This window comes from Ammodytes marinus, assembly GCF_949987685.1.
Source record: "Ammodytes marinus genome assembly, chromosome: 12".
NCBI classification, from domain to species: Eukaryota; Metazoa; Chordata; class Actinopteri; order Uranoscopiformes; family Ammodytidae; genus Ammodytes; species Ammodytes marinus.
The window spans coordinates 17,419,310-17,440,691 of NC_137216.1; the positions used below are offsets into that span (position 1 = coordinate 17,419,310).

General features: G+C 41.7%; 1 protein-coding gene across 1 annotated transcript in view; it reads left to right on the forward strand.

Moving 5' to 3' along the window:
- Positions 1-18,909, forward strand: part of myo3b (myosin IIIB) — a gene marked incomplete at its 3' end in the record, with an annotated part of 49,188 nt that extends 30,279 nt beyond the window's left edge. The window contains 11 exon segments of the mRNA XM_080038468.1: positions 879-1,084; positions 4,435-4,546; positions 4,718-4,880; positions 5,423-5,503; positions 6,919-7,015; positions 7,118-7,127; positions 9,409-9,532; positions 17,845-17,945; positions 18,323-18,369; positions 18,776-18,866; positions 18,868-18,909. Coding sequence (XP_079894594.1) covers positions 879-1,084; positions 4,435-4,546; positions 4,718-4,880; positions 5,423-5,503; positions 6,919-7,015; positions 7,118-7,127; positions 9,409-9,532; positions 17,845-17,945; positions 18,323-18,369; positions 18,776-18,866; positions 18,868-18,909 — 1,074 coding nt within the window.
- Between the last annotated feature and the right edge of the window lie 2,473 nt (positions 18,910-21,382).

The following is a 21,382-nucleotide window of genomic DNA, read 5'->3' on the forward strand; positions in this document are numbered from 1 at the left end:
AAACCTCTTAATGTGAAACACACTGGAGATGTGATGGGTTTACATTTAGGGCAAATAGCAGTAACAGTTTAAGTTACGTTATTAGTCAATGGTTACATCGAAATCTGTCTTTCCGCATATCCCCTCTCAAGTTACCACACTTCGGAGGGGGTCAGAGCGCAGGGACAGCTATAGTACAGCGCCACTGGAGCAGTTTGTGGATAAGTGTCTTGCTCAAGTAATTCCAGCCACTACTAGTTTTACAACTAACACCCTCCTGTCCTGTGCCGGGGATCGAACCTGCAACCTCATGGTTACTGGTCGGCCACCTTTCCTCTAGGCCATCCTACCACCCATAAACATAATACTGGTAGATGGTGGAGACTAAAACAGAGCTAAAAAGAGAATAAATATTGTACTAACAGGTGGCCATAAAGTCTTGATGAATGTTAATGTGGATACATAAATAATAAATAGTTTGCACATTCACCATAATAACTTAACAATATGTGTTGATAAACTAATGATATGCTGATGTGTTCTGCTGCTCCCAAAGCAAAAAGCTTTTTTTTTATTATTTTATTTTTTATTTTTAGTAGAATTGTAAATGAAAACAACCCACAAAGAAAGTGTTGCAATTTCTTCTGATTCAGTTATTTACAGTATGACTGTGATGAGAGAATGAAAAAGTTCTGCCGGATCCTGTTGGGAGTGGGACTGATTAATACTCAAATACTAATCAGCATGCACTTTTATATCAGTAATGTCTGGAAAAAGTAGTATTCATGAAATTAAAGTCTTTATAACTGAACGGGCACCACCAAGACTGATCATGTAACTTCATATGTTAACATGTCTTCTGCCACTCGGCTCATTGTTTTCTCATTGTGTGTCTGAAGTACTCCCTTATGGACTTGCTGTCTAAGATGGTGGTGGGTCAGCCACACTTTGTGCGCTGCATCAAACCCAATGATGACAGGCAGGCGCTGCGCTTCTGCAAGGAGAGGGTGCTGGTGCAGCTGCGCTACACAGGGATCCTGGAGACGGTGAACATCCGCCGACAGGGCTACTCCCACCGCATCATGTTTGAAGAGTTTGTCAAAAGGTGAGAGCTTCGTCAAAACAGGCAGCATGCACACACAGGCAGCATGCACACACACACACACACACACACACACACACACACACACGCTGAGCTCAGACACAACCCCAGAGATAGTGCTGAACAAGTGAGCCATGTTCTGCATCACACAAAAACACAGGTTCTTTAATTAGATAGGGGTACAAGTTGAGCAGAGCAAGAGGCTGACTAATTGGCTGTCATTAGTGATAGTGCAAGGCTAAATCCTACAGCTCTTTCAACTGTGGGTAGGAAACCCCAGTCTGGAAAAATAGGGATACAATTCAAACAGGGAGGAACTGTGATTACGGGGGGTGATGCATTTTAATGGACTTCCTTTGACTATTCATAAAGAGTTTGTTCTTAAACTCAATGACCTGGAAAAGCTGAAATGAAGTCCCTGCGTCCCATTGGTATTACATTAGAACACAATTAAAACAAGATTTCCTCATTAGGGGGACTTTATATAAGGGTGTTGTTTTTTGTTAAAAAAAATATGGGACATGATATGACAACTGTTAATAGATGCTACACGCTTCTGTTCAAATTCAAGCCCCAAATGTGTAAAGTGTATACCTACACATCCACAGCTATGTTTAGGGAGGAATACACATACTACTACATATAAGTGCAGGGTAAAGGCAAGAAAACCTATGGTTGATACATTTTGCCTTTGAAAAATATTCCAGCCACTTCTAATGTGGAGACTTAAAGATTATACAAATTTTAATTAACTGGGGCTTATGGCATGTAGGAAGGAAATTCTTTGAGATGGCTGGTTAGTCTTTAGGGAATCTTCAGAAATGGTGCTTGATTTTGGTGACCTAAAACTTTGAATGACCATCTTTCTTTTCTTGCACATCCTAGTTTTGGTCCAAATATTAAAATTTGATTATCAGGAGACCATCAAAAAACCTGGGGGACGATCTCACAGTTTTCTCTGCGACACCTGTGCACAGATTCTGTGTGTGACTGACAGTGTAAACCCACCTCAGGCTACTTTTGAAGCTTGCCATTGAATCCATATCATCCGAACTGAGCCTGGCAGAAGTCCTATACAGACAGACCTGAACTGCTAAACTGCACCTTTAGTGAAAACTGATTTAAATTTGTGCTCTCATATCAAAGGCTCGTCTGATGTTGCCAAGCAGTGCTTTGTATTTACCATCAAAGAAATAACAGGTATCAACAGGAATTAGAATGAAAGGCTGTAGTCTGGGGCTGAAGGGGAGTTCAAAAGAAGTTTTTTCTCTGTCTTGTTGTTCTTCTTTTTGACCATGGCCAGAACACAAAGAGATGAACCAGTGGTTTGGGAGCCTTCATGTCCCTGAGCAAACAGTTAGAGCCACTTTGTCCTATGCTGGTATTTTTGTAAACTACAACAAGAGGATCAGTGGATGGATCTAAACAATGTGAGGCGATAAACACACAGTGGAGCTGATGAACACCGATAGGCCCGGCCTGATGGGCATTTTCTGTGGCCAACTGAAATAAGAGACGAGATCCATTCAAAAGAGCTCCAACAAAGGGCCTCTGTTGAGGACTCATGCCTCAGTCAGGCTCATGTTTTTTCTGGGGTTTTTTTCTGAGAAAAAGGCGATTTTCCAGCTGTGTGGAGATGCCTTCAGTAGGACAAAAGCTGAACAGTTGACCAATGACGGGTTAAATTGGAGTTTCATGTTTGTCAGTTATGTAACTAATGGATGCCAGTGTTTACGCAAACAAAATGCAGAAGTTGTAGGACAGTTCAATTCAAATTCAAAAGAACATGAATACTGTTATTGATGAGAGGATTGATGCCCCTCTCAAGTTGTTTCTGTAGATATGAAGCTATAGACACATCCACCGTTTTTTTTTTAAACTTTGGTTCCTATATGTTTTTTCTTTTCAAGCAAACGAGATACCACATGTTTATATGAAAGTGCTGGTTGACAGATTGTGTTACATTTGCCAGGTAAGATTATCTTAGATTAAACTAAACTAGCTAACATGATTTTAACTGTAGTCTAATACCTGACAGACATGACAGTGGTATTGCTCTGCACATCTTAAGTCCAGACAAGAAAGTAAATAATACCCAGGGGGCAAAGTGATTTTATGGACATGGAGCGTTGTAAAAGGTTGTTCACCAAAAATGACATCTAGGACCTTCCACGATCACAACCTGGGTGGACAACCTTGTCAACAAGCTGCTGGAAAGCTACAGCGGGCCGACATAGCAAATCAGAACCACTGTTTAAGTGAATGGGGGTGAATGGGGATGGGCTAATGGGGAATTTTTTTAACTTATAGATATCATTATGAAACTTTGCCAGTTGAATACTGACATTAAAACAACAACTTTTTGTATTACAGTATTTTCCAAAATGTTTAAATAAATATGAAAAATCATCAATATCTTACTAATGATGCGTACATTTGCATATCTGCAAAGCCCCAAAATCTAGATGTTGGAAGAAAACAAAGTCAATTTGTTTTTAAATTTTGAAAACAAAACAAGTGTCCAACTGCCTGAAGCCTTTTCTAATCACAGTTCAAATTTGATCAATAACCCATTTTTTTTACACAGTTACATTTCATGTACCATGGACCAAAAGTGTCCTTTTGGAGTCTCCAGCTGGTATTTTAGGAAACGGCTAGACATTCCCTTGGAAAAACTGTGTCAAAAATTTATTTTCTATGGGTTATTGATCAAATTTGAACTGTGATTAGTAAAAGCTTCAGGCAGTTGGACACTTGTTTTGTTTTCAAAATTTAAAAACAAATTGACTCTGCTTTTGTCCAACATCTAGATGTTGGGGCTTTGCAGATATGCAAATGTACGCATCATTAGTAAGATATTGATGATTTTTCATATTTATTCAAACTTTTTGGAAAATACTGTAATACAAAAAGTTGTTGTTTTAATTTCAGTAATCAACTTGCAAAGTTTCATAATGATATCTATAAGTTTAAAAAATTCCCTATTAGCCCACCCCCATTCGCTTAAACAGTGGTTCTGATTTGCTCTATCGGCCCGCTGTAGCTTTCCAGCAGCTAGTTGACCAGGTTGTCCACCCAGGTTTGGATCCTGGAAGGTCCTGGATATCATTTCTGGTGAACAACCTTTTACAACGCTCCATGTCTGTTTAAAAAAAAAAGTGCATTTTCCAAAATATCAAATTTCCCCTAATCCCTTAACAGTGCTGACGTCTATGGAAAATCTTTCATAATTACATCATCTCATCTGATCAATTAATATTGATTACAACATATACCCTATACAACTCCATTTTGCTCTTGAAGTGCACAGATCAACATATTATTGGTTTTCCCCTTTGCCTCCCATCTCATAGATATTACTACCTTGCGTTTCGAGCTCACCAGATGCCTGAGACCAGCAAGGAGAATGCTATTGCCATACTCAAGCAGGCCAAACTGGAAAACTGGGTACTGGGGACAACAAAGGTAATGCAATATTTACACACAGCCCTACAGCATCCCACGTACAAGGACTATAACTTAGCAAACAAAATGATGTATAGAGAAACAGTCCAAACTGTGCATTCTGTAAACGGCAGGACAGCGATCTCGACTGTGACACCGTGATTTTCTAACCCGGGCTAATCCACGTGTCAGGTTTTTCTCAGGTACCACCATGTGGAGCAGCTGAACTTGCTGCTGAGGGAGTTGATAGCGCTGGTGGTGGTGATACAAGCTTACACCAAAGGCTGGCTGGCCGCCCGACGTTACCGAAGAGTGAAGGACAGGAGAAACCACGGAGCCGTCATCATCCAGTCAGGTATACACCGGTCTGTTAAGTTAAACAGTAGACAGAGAAATGGAATTATTCTAACTTAAGTTAAAAAAAATATGCGAATACACCTGAAAATCATGTATTATTTAAGTGCATAGTGATCAGAACAGGTGCAAATTTGATGTGAATGTGACCCGCTGGTTTTCTTAATGACCTTTAGTCTATTATGTGCTGGCTAGTCTTCATAAAAGAGATGAGTTTGATAACCACAGCTTGACCCACGAGGGTTAAGAGCAATGCTTCAGAGCAGACAATAAGACCTCAGAGAGTTCAAAGGGATCCATCCCTCCGCCACCTGGTTTAGCAGTGTTTTGAAGTGGGATCTTGTGTAGTATGTGGAGTCTACTTTGTTTCACAGAGGCAGGTCAGCAATCTCCTGCGTACACACACACACACACACACACACACACACACACACACACACACACACACACACACACACACACACACACACACACACACACACACACACACACACACACACACACACACACACACACACAAACTGTCTCTTTCTCTTTCTATAGCCTTGAGGGGCTTTGTTGCCCGGCAGAACCTCAAGCAAATCAAAAAAGAGCGGGACCATGCCGCTACACGCATTCAGTCAGGTAAAGAAATGTTTACATCTTCCTCTTCTGAAGTTCTTCATATATTCAAGTGCAGACCGCTGGGATTTCTCATGTAGTCCCCGTGTCCGGTGGGGGGGACAAGAGGATAAAGGCCTGAAAAACCTTACATCTTTGTGAACCACCTTTTTGATCTCAACGAGTGGCCCGCGAAACAGTAATAATTAATTAATAATGCATAAAGAAAAAAGCTTTTGAAAGTTTGGGCAGCATTTGGTCCCCATGTTTCAGAAGAACAGTGCATACTGAGATCCTTTTTTCCCTTTCATCTCTTTCCCAGTAAAGGCAAGAGAGGGGCTTATCCCTTCTGTTTCCTCACGACTTCCTCTCTCAAATTCCTGGCCTATTACACCGCTCTCACATACCAGAAACAAGATGCCTTTTTATACTGTCAACCTTTTCATCTGAAATGTAAATTAATTCTTACTCAGTGTGCCTTGACGAAGATCAAAGTGGGCACATTAACCTTCCCGGCCCCCCCTCCCTCCCTCCCTCTCACTGGAGGACAAGGGAGGGTGCCAAAAGGGGCAGGGGAGAGGAGGGCAGGGGGAGGAGATTTGGCATTGTTTCCCCCGGCTCTCCTGAGGGGCTGCCCTCATCTGGCACATGGAGCATCTCAGTCGCCTGCACACCTTGTGTAAATGTCCTCCATTAAAACCCTTGTAAATAACGCTGCGGAATGGGTAAACATGCTTTTTGGTGTGAGGAAAAGCCTTTTCTGTCACCGCCGTCTCTTTAGAGAAGTGTGTTTGTGTGTGGCCGCCGGGGTTCATTTGGGGGAGGAGGGGTGGGCTGGAGAGAAGGGGGGGGGGGGGCCTGAACCTGACATAAGTGGGGCCTCAGCCCCCCGGCAGAGCACTCCAGCACATTCACATTGTGTGTTCTCCGCAGCTTATAGCCTTTGAGGTGGGCTGCATTTGCATTCTGAAAATAAACAGATGCCTTTCAAATGCATGAGCCCTGGTGGCTTCTCAGATCTCAGCGGGGCCCGGGGGACATGCTCGGCATCGATCAGATTAGACCATGCAAAATAGAAGCATGGCTCCGACATTGTACTTGAGCTTTCTTTTTCCTACGCATATCATTTTACAAAAAAAACACAAAAGCTCCGTCGATGGAGTTAGTCAGCGGGCTCGTTTTGCCGTCCATCTGAGCCCGGCATACGTCTCAATGATCACATAGAGTTTTCCCTCTGCTGCACCACACTCCTTATGCGGATGCTAAATCTCACATCCCTCTGAGCAAATGCGGGAGTTTGCTTTGATAAATTGTGTTAACTACAACAATTGCACTAGGTAATCGACCCAATGCTCTCTCAGTAAGTGTGTATGTTTTCTGGATAAAAAATGGTTTTCTGACCATGGTGGGAGCATGTCTGATTGAAATATTCTTTGCAGCTTACAGGGGCCATCAGGTGCGTCGGGAGCATGGATCCCAGAGGGACAGATGTCACCCCGAGGCTGGAGTAGAGACCACCAAGGAGGAACACATGGGGTGAGCCTTGACATCCTCTCGTCCTTCAGGGTCTGCTCTCATTGAATGAATATTTTCCTGCCGCTTGATTTTTTGTGATTTCTTTATTGTTTCTGCCAACAGCAGTCAGACAGTGTGACCTTAAAATGGAGACCGCCATTAGACACGGCTTCATCTAGAGCGAGGGGTCTCACATGCCTGTCACTCATACTGAGAAGGCACTGCTGGACAGGCTCCTCTGGCCCTGTGGTGTGCTGTTGTTTTAAAGCAGAGAAGAGAGCTCCTCCCCGAGCACCACCTCTCTCAGTTTTATAAACGTAATAAATATCTTTCCACTAAGATAGCACACTTGTCTGACCACAAATGGGGTTGGGCGCTGCGCTGGTGTCCAGATGTACGAGCTGAAGACTTTGTGTTTATTCAGCATATGGGCAGGCCAGTCATTAAGAAAGTATGTGCTAAAGCAGGAGAGCTGCAGCCACCGACTGAACAGCAGCACACGTGGTGTTGATGGCGGGTTCTCAGCTTCTCTCTGAACTCCCAGACATGAGTTATTACAGATTCCCTGATGTTAAGATTACACAATAAGGGGTAAAGTATTCCTGTTTGGATTTGGATGTTATGAGAATATGTTGTGCACAAGCTCTAAAATAAAACAAAGAACACAAGAAAATTGCGATACTAAGAAAACTGGTGACCGTAAAGTTGCATTGCTTATCTTTAACCCATCACACGCATTAAAGAAATCTTGGGTGACTTCTGGTCAACCCTAACACATCTCTCCCCCCAGACTCAAACTCCAAAATACTGGATTTACACATCTGAAAATGTTGTGCTTGTTGTATACTCCGAAACCGAGCGAAATCCTCATCTGGGATTTTCTCTCTCCGTGTTTACAATCATATTCCTTGGTGAGAAAGACTTCAAACTCGCCACTTAACAATTCTGTTTAATCAGCGTTGGAATCTCTCCATATAGATTTATTTTGACATGATCTGGCCCATTTTCCTCCTGTAAGATCTATGCTCTCACCTACATGCTGTTCTTTTCCCTTTTGATAACCCTCCTCTCTCTCCGCCACGCACAAATTTGGTTTGTTTGCGTCCAAAACAGCAGAGCCTCAAATTGCATCACCGAGTCCAAACTGGATGCGATTTTGTTTTTAGAGGCTCCAAAGCATGACTGCGCCTGGCACGCAGCATTGTGTTTGCAGGTGTTGGTGTTTGTTCCTTTTAAATAATGCAACAGTGAGTGATCCTACACAGAAACATATCTCTGACTCGCTCTCTGCAAATTGCATTATCATAAAAGGCCGCTTTTATTTACAATTAAACGTTGAGACAAATACAAACCATCCTCAACTCTGTATTACTATGCAGTAACCAGATACGTACTACTTGTGCGTTGTCCTGTGACAGTTTGTGTTCATTTCACAAAAAAAAATGCTTCTTACTTTCACAGGTCTAAAGGCACACAGAGCAATGACGCACATGCAGATCACATACATAGAGGAAATGTAAGTAACAGAATGTCAATGAGCCTTTTTCCTTAAGCCTGACTTTAGACGTGTATGTAAAATGCTGCTCCTCTACAAAAGCAGCTTTAACCCAGATTATTCTTTGGGAAAAACATTTTTTTTTGAGTCCTTGAGACAAAAGAGTTGCTCCAACCTCCATCTCAGCGGAGAAGACAGGGTGGTACGGCAAGCAGAGAATCAAAAGGCTGGAAATTCACGGCTGAGAATAAATGCTCGCTCTTCCCCGAGGTGATTTGTCTTTGCGCTCCTCTTTCTACAGATGTTAGACCCCTTTTTTAGTAAAGACCTGAGGTTCTTTGGTAGCACTTTGATATCCTGCTCGGATTCAATATGTGAAATAGAAGAGCCACTCCGTGACTTGGAGCACATCACAGTCTTTGAAGTCTGATCCAATTTTTGCTGCTCACCATTTGATGTTGAAAGGATGAAATGAGGAAAATGTACAGTTTTTGCCAGTAACTCTGCTGAGCATATGTAAGATTAAAAAAGCAAAATCCTTTGGAGGATGTACTTAGAAATGTTAAGCAGATTAATACTTTCCTATAGCTCTTTTATTCAAAGATAAAATTAAATATGAGAGGAAGTCTGTATGAGCTGTTTTTTTTACCCCCACAATTAAGTCAGTGTGCTGGTGTTTGCTAGGAGGTAGGGCTAGTAAAGGGGGATATGCAATTGCATTAGCATTTGATTAACATTGCAAAGCACATTAGTGGGTTTGAGTTATATGAGTGCCAAATTGTAAATAAATGAACACAGCATCTACATGACTAAATTGAAAAAAACTAAACAAACAACACATTACAGGGCTTGCTTTAACCTGTGTGTATGCTTTCATTGACATTGCTCTTCTGGGTGTGTTTACGCCTCCTCTTTCAAGGTTGGCCTCGACAGCCTCGACAGACAAGTGAAAGACGTCAAGAGAGACAAAGGCAGAGCAGAAGACAGTGTGACGAAGCCTTGCCGGGAGACAGCCAGGCTGCGAGACACGCAGTGTAAACAAGGTAAGCCCGAGCACGGAGCTGGCGGGTGCAGGTAATTACACAAAGAGACAGCAGAAATCCCGCTTTAATGGATAAAGTGCCATTTTTAATACGGGGGCCTCTTTCAACCTTTCATCCCAGCCAATCCCCTGCTGCCATTCTCTGTTGACAGCGAAGAAGAGAGGAGCACTATGGGTGATCATTCCTGTGGTATTTTAATAACCCGGGTCAGCTCGTCATAAACGTCTCACGGCAAGTGGGGTGGTGGGGCTTTTGGAAGTGGCATGAGCACTTCAAAGCTTTCATTCTTCCGCACGGCGAGGCCCTTCACTAAGGATCCCATCAATGACTGTAATAGACCTGCACAGTAACGGTGACAAGAAAACACACAAACCCTGATTTGTTGAACATATGTTTGGTTTGCTTTTTGGCCCCAGGCGGTGAATTACATTAATTCCTGCTGCCTGGAAGGCTGAGTGGGTGACTGCACAGGGGGCCTGTGATTACGGCCGTCACCACTGAGGTAGCCTGGGTAATGGGGGCCCGGCCCTTCATTAATATTATTAGAAGAGTGTATGAGGTAAGGAGACGGAGGTGAAATAGCGTTTAGCGGCGTGGCAGAGAGATTACGGGGATTAGACATGATAATGTAACACAGACAGGGCTCTCCAGCGGTCCCCGGATTAGTGTCAGCACGCCACAGCAGGTCTGGGTTAGATAGCGGCTAATTCGCTAATGCTGCATACAGGTGACCCCCGCTCCCAGGCATCACCGCCACTGAAGGGAGCCAGTGTTTGATGAATTTATAATGTAAGAGTGATCACAGAGGGAAACGTTAAAGTGAAAGCCAGCATGAGGGCATTTTGCTCAAATGTGTGTTTTGTCCTGTCTGTGTCACTGGAGCTTTCAAACAAAGAGTCTTGGAATAACAGCTGAATTGATTTCTTGTAGTTTGAAGCCGAGCTGCGTAAGATGAGGAAGTTTGTATTGATGTATAAAGTCACATTCCCTTGCACTTAGGACGCCTTTCAATTTAAAACTAGTTCAAATACACAGAATTGAAATGGCTTCATTGTAACAACATGAACTGTGAAATGTTGCACAATGTTCTCCTTTGTTTTCTGTCACATAACGCACTAAATCATTCAGTGTGGAAATGAGTCATGAGCTGCTCAGGTTGTTTAGTTGGATTTTGTTTTTAAAAGCAAGAGGGGACAGTATCTGGTTTTAACAGTAAAAAGACATATAACAAAAACTCAGGGAAAGTAAACCTAATTCTCATGTTTTCTATTGTACCCCTATGGTCATAGCTAAAAGTCTCCAGCCTGGTGGAATTTCAGTCTGGAATTAAAGAATTATTGTTGAATTTTTTGTTCGAAAATATCAATAACAAGTTTTTTCACTTGTTTTAAGGACAAATGAGTTAATGGACTCAAGTTAAAAGCCAAAATGACTTGTTACGATTTAATTTATGCAGTAATAACTTATCTTGGGGATCCCCAGGTTGAGAACCACTAACTTAAATCAACCTACATTCTTTTTGTGAAAGCTCATTTGAATAATTTATTGCAACACATCAAACACTGTCAGACTTCCTTTTTGTGTTATGTCAATTTCAGGGATCTCTATACTGACTAATATAGCTTTGGTCACATGAAGAGTGTTCCATAACTGAAAGTTCAGTTATTTCTATTTAAATTTCCTGACCAAAAAAAAAGATAATGCTGTTCGCTTTTGTCGTATTCTGAATTGGAGAGCACACAGATTTTCAGGTATTCAGTGGTCGGCCCCTTTTCCTGCCTCGTTTATGTTCCCAGGTCTGCTGGTGGCTCCCGACTTCTTTCAGGAAACCCCATTTGAATATGTAGAGGGAGGCCACGGTGGCTCAGGCACTAAGGGTACACTTTGATCCCCGCAGATCTGAGGGCCCTTTTTTTCTTTTTCTTTTTTTTTTCATCCCGAGGTTGAGCGAGTGGTGGAAGCCTTGCCCTGCCAGATGTTTGGAGACCAGACCTCCTTCCTGTGTCTCATCCTGCTGTCGCCCCTGGTGATCGCACACCGTTTCTCTCCCGGGGGGGCGGGGGTGTTTGTGCTCGACCCCTGCGCTGTTTCAGGACACCAATGGAGAAAAACCAAAAATTAGCCATGGAAATTGAATTACCCCACCCCTCCAGACGCTCGCTCACACTCTGCACGCTGCTCCCATTATTGCCCGAAACACAGGGGCATGACCTGGAACCTCTCAATGTGTTTGACGGACGTTGGGCCCTTTTTTCTAAGTGATTTAACAAAGCCTAGCGTTGCAAAGTGATGTGCTCAGTGCTCCAGTTTTCTCTTTCATGCATGAAACAAAGCAGGCCAGGGGAGGGAGATCATTTGTGTATCCGACACCACCAGGCTTAGAAACTACTCTAAATAGCCAAATACCCCCAGTGTTGCATGTTATGGTGGGAAGAGAGTGTTAAGGCAATTCATACTCCAGGCACTCTCAGATGTCTGCTGAACCAACCTTTGATTTCCCATGTTTTTGACGCTGAAACACACACACACACACACACACACACACAGTGCAGCCATGTAAGCCGCACACTCAAGACAATGTCACCTCTCTCGTCACCTGTCTTCCGAGCCTGAATATTAATACAACATGTTTGGAAATGAGTCACTGAGGCGTGCGCCCGAAAGAATGCCTTTTGCTAGCAAGCGGTAGATATGATCAGAGTGCTGCTTATGCTCCACAGCGTGGTAAACAGGATGGTGCCGAGGATCAGTCAGAGCTGACTTTATGGTTTATGAAAGCTGAGCTACTTATGTTAACAGGCTTTTTGAAGATTATAGTTGTGGTAAACACACATGTCAAGAGAGAGACAGTGATAAAGTGGAGCAACAAAACAGACCCAATTACCTCCGTGCCGCCGTGGAAGACAGTTAACCTGGTCGTTTGAAGGGATGAAAAAAGAGGAAAAAGAAGAATAAAATAGGTGCTAAGAAAAGTTCACATCAACTTATTGGTTATAGTTATGTCTCCTCGGTTGCTTAACATGGTGTAGTCAATAAGGATTGATTTTCTTTTGTCGCCCCGAGCTCTCTCCACACTTTATAGCTGTAGCCGCCTGGGAGAGCTCATTGAAAATGTGTACTCTTTTCTTACCCGCACTGAGGTCAAACCCACACACTCACCAGTACATCTCACTTTCCTCTCTGCCCCGCTCCCTTCCCTTTAGCTACTCAACTAAACGTCTTCCCCACATGTCCTCCCACGAGGTTTAGCATGCCACCAGGTGCTGCTCCACAAGCCACAAAACCCTTACAACCACAACCACCACCACAGCAGCAGAAGCAGCAGCAGCATCTCAATATCAACATGCATCTGCCAGACAAATGATCCACCCTCTTCCATGTTCTCTAGACAAATACAGTCCCACCCCTCTCGCTGTCTTCCTCAGCCCTCTTTCTGATTGATACGTGTGTCTCTCTCCACACATCGCAGCGTCTCAACCGGATGCCTTCAGTTTAAGGCAAATTACAGGCTCGGCGTATAGCGGCAGCAGAGATTTGCAAAGGATAGGATGGGATAGGAAAAGACTCAACTTAACGGAAGGAGTCGCCTCTGTCTGACGCTACCTACGTAATCCTCTTAATGTCAGTGGGAGTAGTTAACAGGATGTACTTCCAAACTAGTCATCATCACAATTCCAGCAGAATAATCTCCCCAGACGTAAAACCCAAAGGTGGAAAAATGATACTTCCCAAAGTTCCTCTGTCATTTTTGCACATATGGTTGGACTCGTTTGATGTAGTTAATCAAAGTTTTTCAACACCAAAACCTTACCAGTTTATTATTGTTGTCCACATTATATGTTTTGATATAGTTCAATGAACCTGTATTTTATCTAATAGAATTTCTAGGGATGCTACTGATCAGAAGAGAAAAAGCTTAATGCCTTTTATTTGCATATTAAATGTTTTTTTTGGACTGCTTTTCTTGGCATTCATGTATTTGCTTTTTACCCGTCCTGCTACGTCACAGTTATAAATGACAGGTATTATGTGTCTGACAAATGATTGGCTTCCACAAAGTTCAGAGATTTTTTTTCCTCCACACAAACATTTCTCCAGGAGTCAAAAGTTCCAAATCTGCTGTCAGGGGAAATGATTGATTTCAGTGTGAAAAATTGCTTGTAAGTAACAACATCCTCCACTCACATTAGTGAAAACAGATGCAGGAACTACTCTTTTTCGGCATCATCTGCACGACTCGACCAGTTTGTCTCATAATTTAAAGCACATGAGTGGCTATTTAAGTATGATGTCTGAAATGACGAGGGCGGTAATAAATCTCAGGAGCCATGAAAAGTTCTGGAAATCCTCTTCGGCTACACATCTCTGTTTTGGAGTCTTTGTTTTGCAACTGAGGATTAACGTCTGTGTTATTGAGCACGAATGCATGTGTATGTTTGTGTGTGTGTGTGCGGGTGTGTGTGTGTGTGTGTGTGTGTGTGTGTGTGTGTGTGTGTGTGTGTATAGAGGCGGCTGTGAGGTAAAGAGAGGGGTCTGGGTTGCATATGCCTCATTTAGACATCAAAGGCCCCTGCTGATGATTTTTCCTTATAATCCATGCCTTTTGGTGCCTCTGCTCCCTGCATCTGAATAAACAAAGCCCAAGTGGTTCTCTGTGGTCCGGCAGAAGTCAGGTGATTGCAGCACGTGATTTGGGAAGTAAATCAATACATCTTTAATTTATTCCACTGAAGAAATCCCTTTTAGCTGCTCTTTTATGTTGTTTCTGAGAAGCGTTCAGATTTTCAAGGGATTTCAAAGTGGTATTTAGAGATGTAATGCGAGTCATCTGCGGCTCTTTGAAAAAAATAAAGAAATACCTATCTCAAAAAGAACTCCAGCCCGTTTTATCTCAAGAAGCAAACATGTACAATGTTCAAGTCTCTCACACCATGAAGAGCAAACTCTGCTTGGCTTTCTTTTGATACGGAGTAATCAATATTGTATGAAGCGCGCTGGCTCTATATTCCCAGTCGGCCATTATTTCTCCCCACCCCAAACAGCACACATTACCCGCGATCATTTAGCAAACCCCTTGTGTGAGCCACTGTCTGACCCCTTCCCAGCCCTGGCTGCCCATGTCCAAACCTCGCTCTCATGCCAGAAGTTAGTTTGGCAGCCTCCCTGCCTGTAATATATCTGCAGGAGCAGCATTCCTCTGGGGCTGGCCTGGATCAAATGGCAGTGATTTCCCAAACAGAGGCAAAGAGATGGGAGGCCTGACCCATCCTCTGATCTGCTACAAGTTCTAATCGCTGCAGATCAGAATGGATAAATGCTGAACCCCCCCATGTGTCATGTTTTGGGCTCTAGATCTGCAGTGGTAGGTTCAGCAGCTGAGCGATATTAGGAAAACTAATAATTGATTGCAAATTTGATTTTAAAATGCAAGTATTAAACTAAATATGATACAAACCACAATATCAAATCTTGCATCTACATTAGTAGGAACAGATACAAAAAAAATGACCTGATGGTGGCGCGGATGAAAAGTCCAAGTATCACCAAGGTGATTACAATTCATCCTTACAGGGGCATGAATGTTTAATTGTGTCAAAACAACCACAGACGTTGGTTAGTAGGATTCATCCTCTTATGACCATGAGTGTGTTCATGCCATGAACATATTTAGACCAAAGTACTGGACATACCGCCTGACCAGGAGATGTTTTGGTGAGAAGTTTGGCTAAAAATGTCATGTTTCTTCCACAAAAATAGTTGGTGTCTGTAAACTTTACCTAAACAATACAGACTTTTACTTTGAGAGAGGACACTCTAATCTGGCAACAGCCAAACCTTCTTGTTTGCTGTTTGTCCAACTCACTGAATTAATGTTTAGTAGCTGCTGCAGCTGAGTAAATGTACCCGCCACAGTTTTCATTGCAGACGGTAAAATCAACAGTCTGCAGGCTAACTTCCACTTCCTAAAGTTTTAAAGACACATTTTGTTAGGATTAAGATTGCGGAACTAGCGGTTTGATAGCTATTCTCTCTCCAATCCTGATTTCAATTTAAAAAACAGAATGGTTACCTACAGCAGATATTTTCATTTAGCTGCAGTGGGACTGGATTAGCCATTTCTTCTCAAACATATGCAATCTATTTTACAATGGGATTTTTCAACTTTGTTCAAGGACTTCAAGATTCATTATGTGTGATTGAATGCTTTGATGCAACTCCAGGGGAATAAAACATTTTCTTATCAAATCCATTTCAGCATCATTAGCAGAACAATGTCCTACATACAGACATTGTTTGACTAAACTATAAGGTGCAAACACATATTTATGCAGGTTTATCATCTTTTCACCAGCATTTCCGAGTAAACACTTTTACGAAGTCAACTAGCATTGTTGTACAATTGATCTCAATGCAATATATAAACCGAAGAGCTTTTGACGCAGCCAAACCAAGCTCGTTTTTTCAAGACATGCACCCAGCTGTTTTTCAGTTATTTTCCTTGGAACATGTCATCCATCCAAATACCCTCAAATACTCTGAGGTGACAAGGTTCCAGTGTACATTTGGCACCTATGAGGCACAGATAGATAAGATTCACGGTAAAAGTTAGCTAATATCTCGAAACTGACATGAACTTTCTGGGCATTTACAAAATATGACTTTAGTAAAACCGTGCTGGTTTGAATAACATCTAAAGCCGAGGAAAGATGGGGGATGGGGAGTAAGGGGTAAGGGGGCTTGCTCTTTGATGTAAAGGATTGAGATGTGATGAGGTCTGTTCAAAGTGAGTACAAAGTAGTGTTAAGATGGGAAAAAGCAAATGCAGCTTTAGTCAAGGTAGAGAAGCCGAGGTAGCAAGAGATGATGAAGAAATGTCCTGTCTCACCCGAAACGTAGGCAAAGAAGATGAAACGTTATCTGACATTAAATATAGATGCTGCCTTGTAAAGGTGCCTCGGCTTTAAAACACACTTTTGTAACCTATCAATTTTGAAATCCTTTTTCGTGTGCACTGGTAAAAGAATGTTAGAAATATGTTTGAATAATCAGGTTATGATCACAAAGCTGGTTATGTTTAGTAATTCATCAATAACATTTCACATTTTCCCTTTCCGTCAGTAGTCCTATGCACTTTTAAACAGTCAAGGAAAACAATATAACGCTGCCAAAGGTTTGGTCATCTGCTGAAAGAGAAGCAGCAGCAGTGAATAGAGAAGCAGTCATTCAATGGATGGCAATCTGAATTTGCAATTTTCTTCTTATTCTGTTTAACAGATTACTCATGGTTCACACTTGCTGTTATTTGGTTGAATAAAAAGTAAGTAAGCAAATCTGCAGAGTCAGTAGCATTTAAGATCTTCATCAGGTCTCTGATTAAGTATTCATCGTATAAATGTACTTTGTAATGGCCCAACTAATAATTGACATTTTCCTTTATAGGGTTATTTAATCAAAATCACCACAAATCAAATTCTATACAATTCCATGGTGAAATCAAACATTTTAGACACAGAAATCTAGAAAATGTAGAACCAGTCCAAGTATTATTCAGCAAAACATTGTTTAACTTTGCATTGTCTTGACACTATGTCGGTGTTTGTCCCACCCGTGCATTTATGGATGTCTATGCGCATCTTCTTGCCATTTTTTAATCTTGTTTATTTGCACAAATAAAACTAAACTAAACTAAACTACATACTTTATGATTATACATTTACACAAATATATAATTATCACTCCTATGAGTTGGCTGAAAAACAAATGACATTTTTCTTAATGTTGATGACTTTTTAGCAAACGCTTGTAGTGCCTTTCTACTTGCTGCTTCTTAATAATAGAGATTGTCTAGCCTTATGTCCTAGAAATACACTTAAATCATGGTACATCATTTTCCCAGATGGTGACAGCTGTCATGCCTTTATTGTAACTGGTACTACATACACTTCTGCTGTTTCTGCCTCTTCCATTGTAACTACTTGTCAAATTTAGCTGTAGTCTTCTGTGCACAGTGCACCTGAGTGGAGTGATGTAATTAGATGTGGTTCACATGTGCGGGTTTATGTAACGTTAAGCTGTTATTGAGTCAGCTAATCGATGAAGTTACATAATCTTAAACCTAAACCAAAGTCAATTTTAAAAGGTTTCTGCCAATTTTGTCACACGAGGGTGCAGATTTGACAAAGCCGGTGGGCAGAGTCTGTTTACTCCTGCTTTTGCCGCTGCCATCAGTTAGTAGGCTATCATATTGGTGCTTGTTGTTGTTGTTGTTTTTGCTGGGTTGGATCACTGCCCTAATTTTTCCTCTGTTGCAGGTCCAGTGATGAAGCTGCAGCAGAGAACTCCTCGCCGGCGGGGCCAGCAGCCCAAGCTGCTCAACAGCCCTGAAGACAGTCTGTACTACAACCAGCTAAATGTGAGTTCAAAGTGCCGATAAAGGCCTTTGTCTGACTTTGGTTCCACATGATAATACAATTAAACCTACCTGTGCCAGACCCTGGAGCCCCACCCCCACGCTTCTCTGCCTCTTGTCTTGAACATGTGCTTATGCTCTTTATCTGTTGCTTTCATGTCAGGATGTCTGCCTTCACGGTGAATAATTGATGTGGTTTATCAAAGCTGAGCAAGATGCATGCTTCATCAGACTCACTTGAGCCCTTTGATCAGAAAAAATTATGCTGTGACTTCTGATATTATCAGCATCTGCTCGCATTCAACACAAAATCACTTTGAATTAAAAATTAATGACTCTCTGCTCATCTTTTGACTGTGTGCTCTTGGCCCTTTCCTCAGAGAACTCTGGATTACCAGGGGAGCAAGAGGAAGCCGAGAAAACTTGGGTAAATAACTGCTTTCCTACTTACAGCAGCTCTAAACAGAGCAGGCCCTTTGTGGAATAGGAGAATCCAGAAATGGAGTTGTTTTCTTATAATGTAAATGGAGAGCCGAAAATAACGGGGCTTTTATGTGAGCCAGTTGCTCTACGTCATTAGCCTAGAGAGGGGGGGGGGAGGTTACGTATCGAGGCTTTGTCAGCATGCTAATTTAATTGTTGAAGGTCTGACTCGTATTTGCACTGTAAAATGACAGCCTGCTTCAGATCAGTGTGTTTAAGAAAACGCCTCATCGCTGCGTGTGCACATATTGTCTTTATTCTACATGTCTAGTTTTTTACACATCTGTGGCCTATTTCCGTATAACGCGGTTACTTCTCACCTCTGTCTTGTTCTTCTTTCCCCATCACAGTCAAATCAAAGTGCTGGACGGTGAAGACGAGTACTACAAATTACTGTCAACCGTGGATTCCATCCCCGAGGAAGAGTACGCGACCGCACCTCCCTCACATCCTTTCTAGCGGGCGTCTCGTCAGTCAGAGCTGAGCCTTACAACCATGTCAACCGGTAAGACAGACAGAAGCAGACAGGCAGACAGACACTCCAAAGGCCATCCTTAGTGTTGGATGTGCTGTGGTATGTGGAGCAAGTAGAAGCAGGGTAGAATGAGTGAGCTGTACTGGGGATGATGCCCTCAACTATCAATTCAAAGTGGTCAGGGAGTTTTTCATGAGCATTAGGCCATTCTCTGTGTAGAAAACCAACACAACTTCTCCATTTTGCCTTAGATTTTAGAAAGCCAGGCTGCTTGATTATACTTTCTTGAAAGAAAAGGGGCTCCAGACATGTGAATTTTATCAAACTTTTTTCTACTCCTCTAATCTCTCTTATCAATATGGTGTTTTTTTGTTTTAGTTTTTTGTCCACAGTCTTTTTTGAGGGGGGATCTCAAATACATTATTCACCTCACACACTGCTATGAAATTATTCAGATGTTGCGTCAATTAAATTAAATTAATGACAATACATGTATCACAAACAATTAACATAACGTCTTAATGCTGTTCACAGGGCGGGGAGGTTTTGGTTATAAAAAACATTCTGCAGAGTCACAAGGAAACACACATCCATTCACAGTTTTATTGTTAAGTCGGATGTTTAAGATCTAAACTATGTCTGTGCTGCAATACATGATTACTTTCTATAATCCACTTAGCTTCTGAATATTTAATTGGTTGATTCTTCAATCCATTACATTGTTAAAACAAAGACAACCTGAGATAACTTCTCATTTATTTTAAGCATGTGTTTGTCTAGCAGTCACAAGTTAAATCCTATTCAAGTTATAATGATATAAACGGAAGAATTTTTTTTTTAAAGCTCTTACTAGGAGATGCTTGTTCAGTTCATTTCTGTCAATTAAATATTCACATCACTGTTATCGTTTCAGCCTCGCTCCACATTTACTTTCAGGAGCCCCCTTCATCTCGTACGGAACGTGCTTCTCAGTGCTGTTAACCTGACTTGGAAACATCAACCTATTTTTGAGCATTATGTCTATTGTCTAAGAAGGATCCAGAGACAAATCCCTTTTGAAACCTAAGAGTCTCTCCTTCACGAGTTCTCCTACAGCGAGCTGCCTGTAGTTAGAGGGGCTTTGTGCTGTCTGAGTGCTGGAATCACCACACACATCCCCATAGAGGCAGAGCTAGACCTCACTTTGAATTTCACCCCAAATGCAGGAATTTTTCTTTTTAAAGATGTAAAGTGTCGGAAATACAGGGCTGGCGAGTTGATTTGTGGAGCTTTTTTTTTTTTTTTTTTTTTTTTTTTCAATTTGCATATCATTTACTGCATCTCCCTTTGTTGACACCCGAGGGCCTGAGAGAAGATTTTGATCTTAATAGGAAGGGTAGGGTGGTATGACTGAGGATCTCATCCTCCTTATACTCAGCGGGGAAAACATTAGAGCTCTGCCTAGATAGCGAGACTGACTTCACTTAGGTTCAGGTTCAATGGGAATCCTGGTGGGTTTAAAGAGCCCCAAAATGTTCAATAAATCCCAAGGCTCAGTACTCAGTAAGGGTCGGACTCAGGTTGAGTCACCAAGGACTTACTCATCACATAAACATCACTGGTTATTTACTTGTGTTATATCTGTCCTATTTGAAGCATTTGAAGAATCATCCTATGTTATTCAAATATGTTTTATGATGATACATGGTTCCTTTGGTCATTTCCAAACCATTACTGTGCTGTTTGCTGTGTTGTACAGCCACAACCATTCAGCAATGTAAAATGCAAATCAAAGTATGATCAACCCTATGAATTGAAGTAGAAGTTTTAAGTAGCTGTACTATCTTGGAGAAACTTAGGTCATGTATCCAAACCCAACACAAACACAAAAAAACATCCCTTATGAAAAAGATTAGAAAACAATACTTGTAAAAAGATTTTTTATTTTATTTCATGCTTTCATTTGTATAAATCCTATAATTGTCTGACTGTCCAAAAAAAAGAAAATATCAAAGTAGAAATCTGCTGTTCACGATCAAACTAGCTCACAATTAAACTGCATCATTAATAAAATCCTATGTCTTTTTTTTCAATTTATCGTCATATTTAATTCAAAGAATTCAAAGAGTAATAGCCCAGACCGGTGGCAGTGTTATAATGTGGTGTCACAGTTAGTTCAGAAGCATTTCACCTCCGGTCGTAGCCACAGATCCTGCAATAATTAAAATCCTCGTTGTGCATTACTCCCTTGCTGGGATAGTTGGCTTCTCTGAAGAGCAGTCTGAAATAGGTCACCCCCAGCACCCTGTAGTGCATCTTAAAAGTACACTGAATCAATTAAGTGTGCTCGTGCTCCCTTGATTATTTTGACCCTGTTTTTTTTTGTACTAAGGAGAGGAATTTCAAATAGGCTCTCTAGTTTGAATAACAAGGTTGGACTGTGGTGACAAATGCTTCCAGAGTGGGTGTTTCTTCCCCTCTTTTTCTCTGCCAAATTAACTCC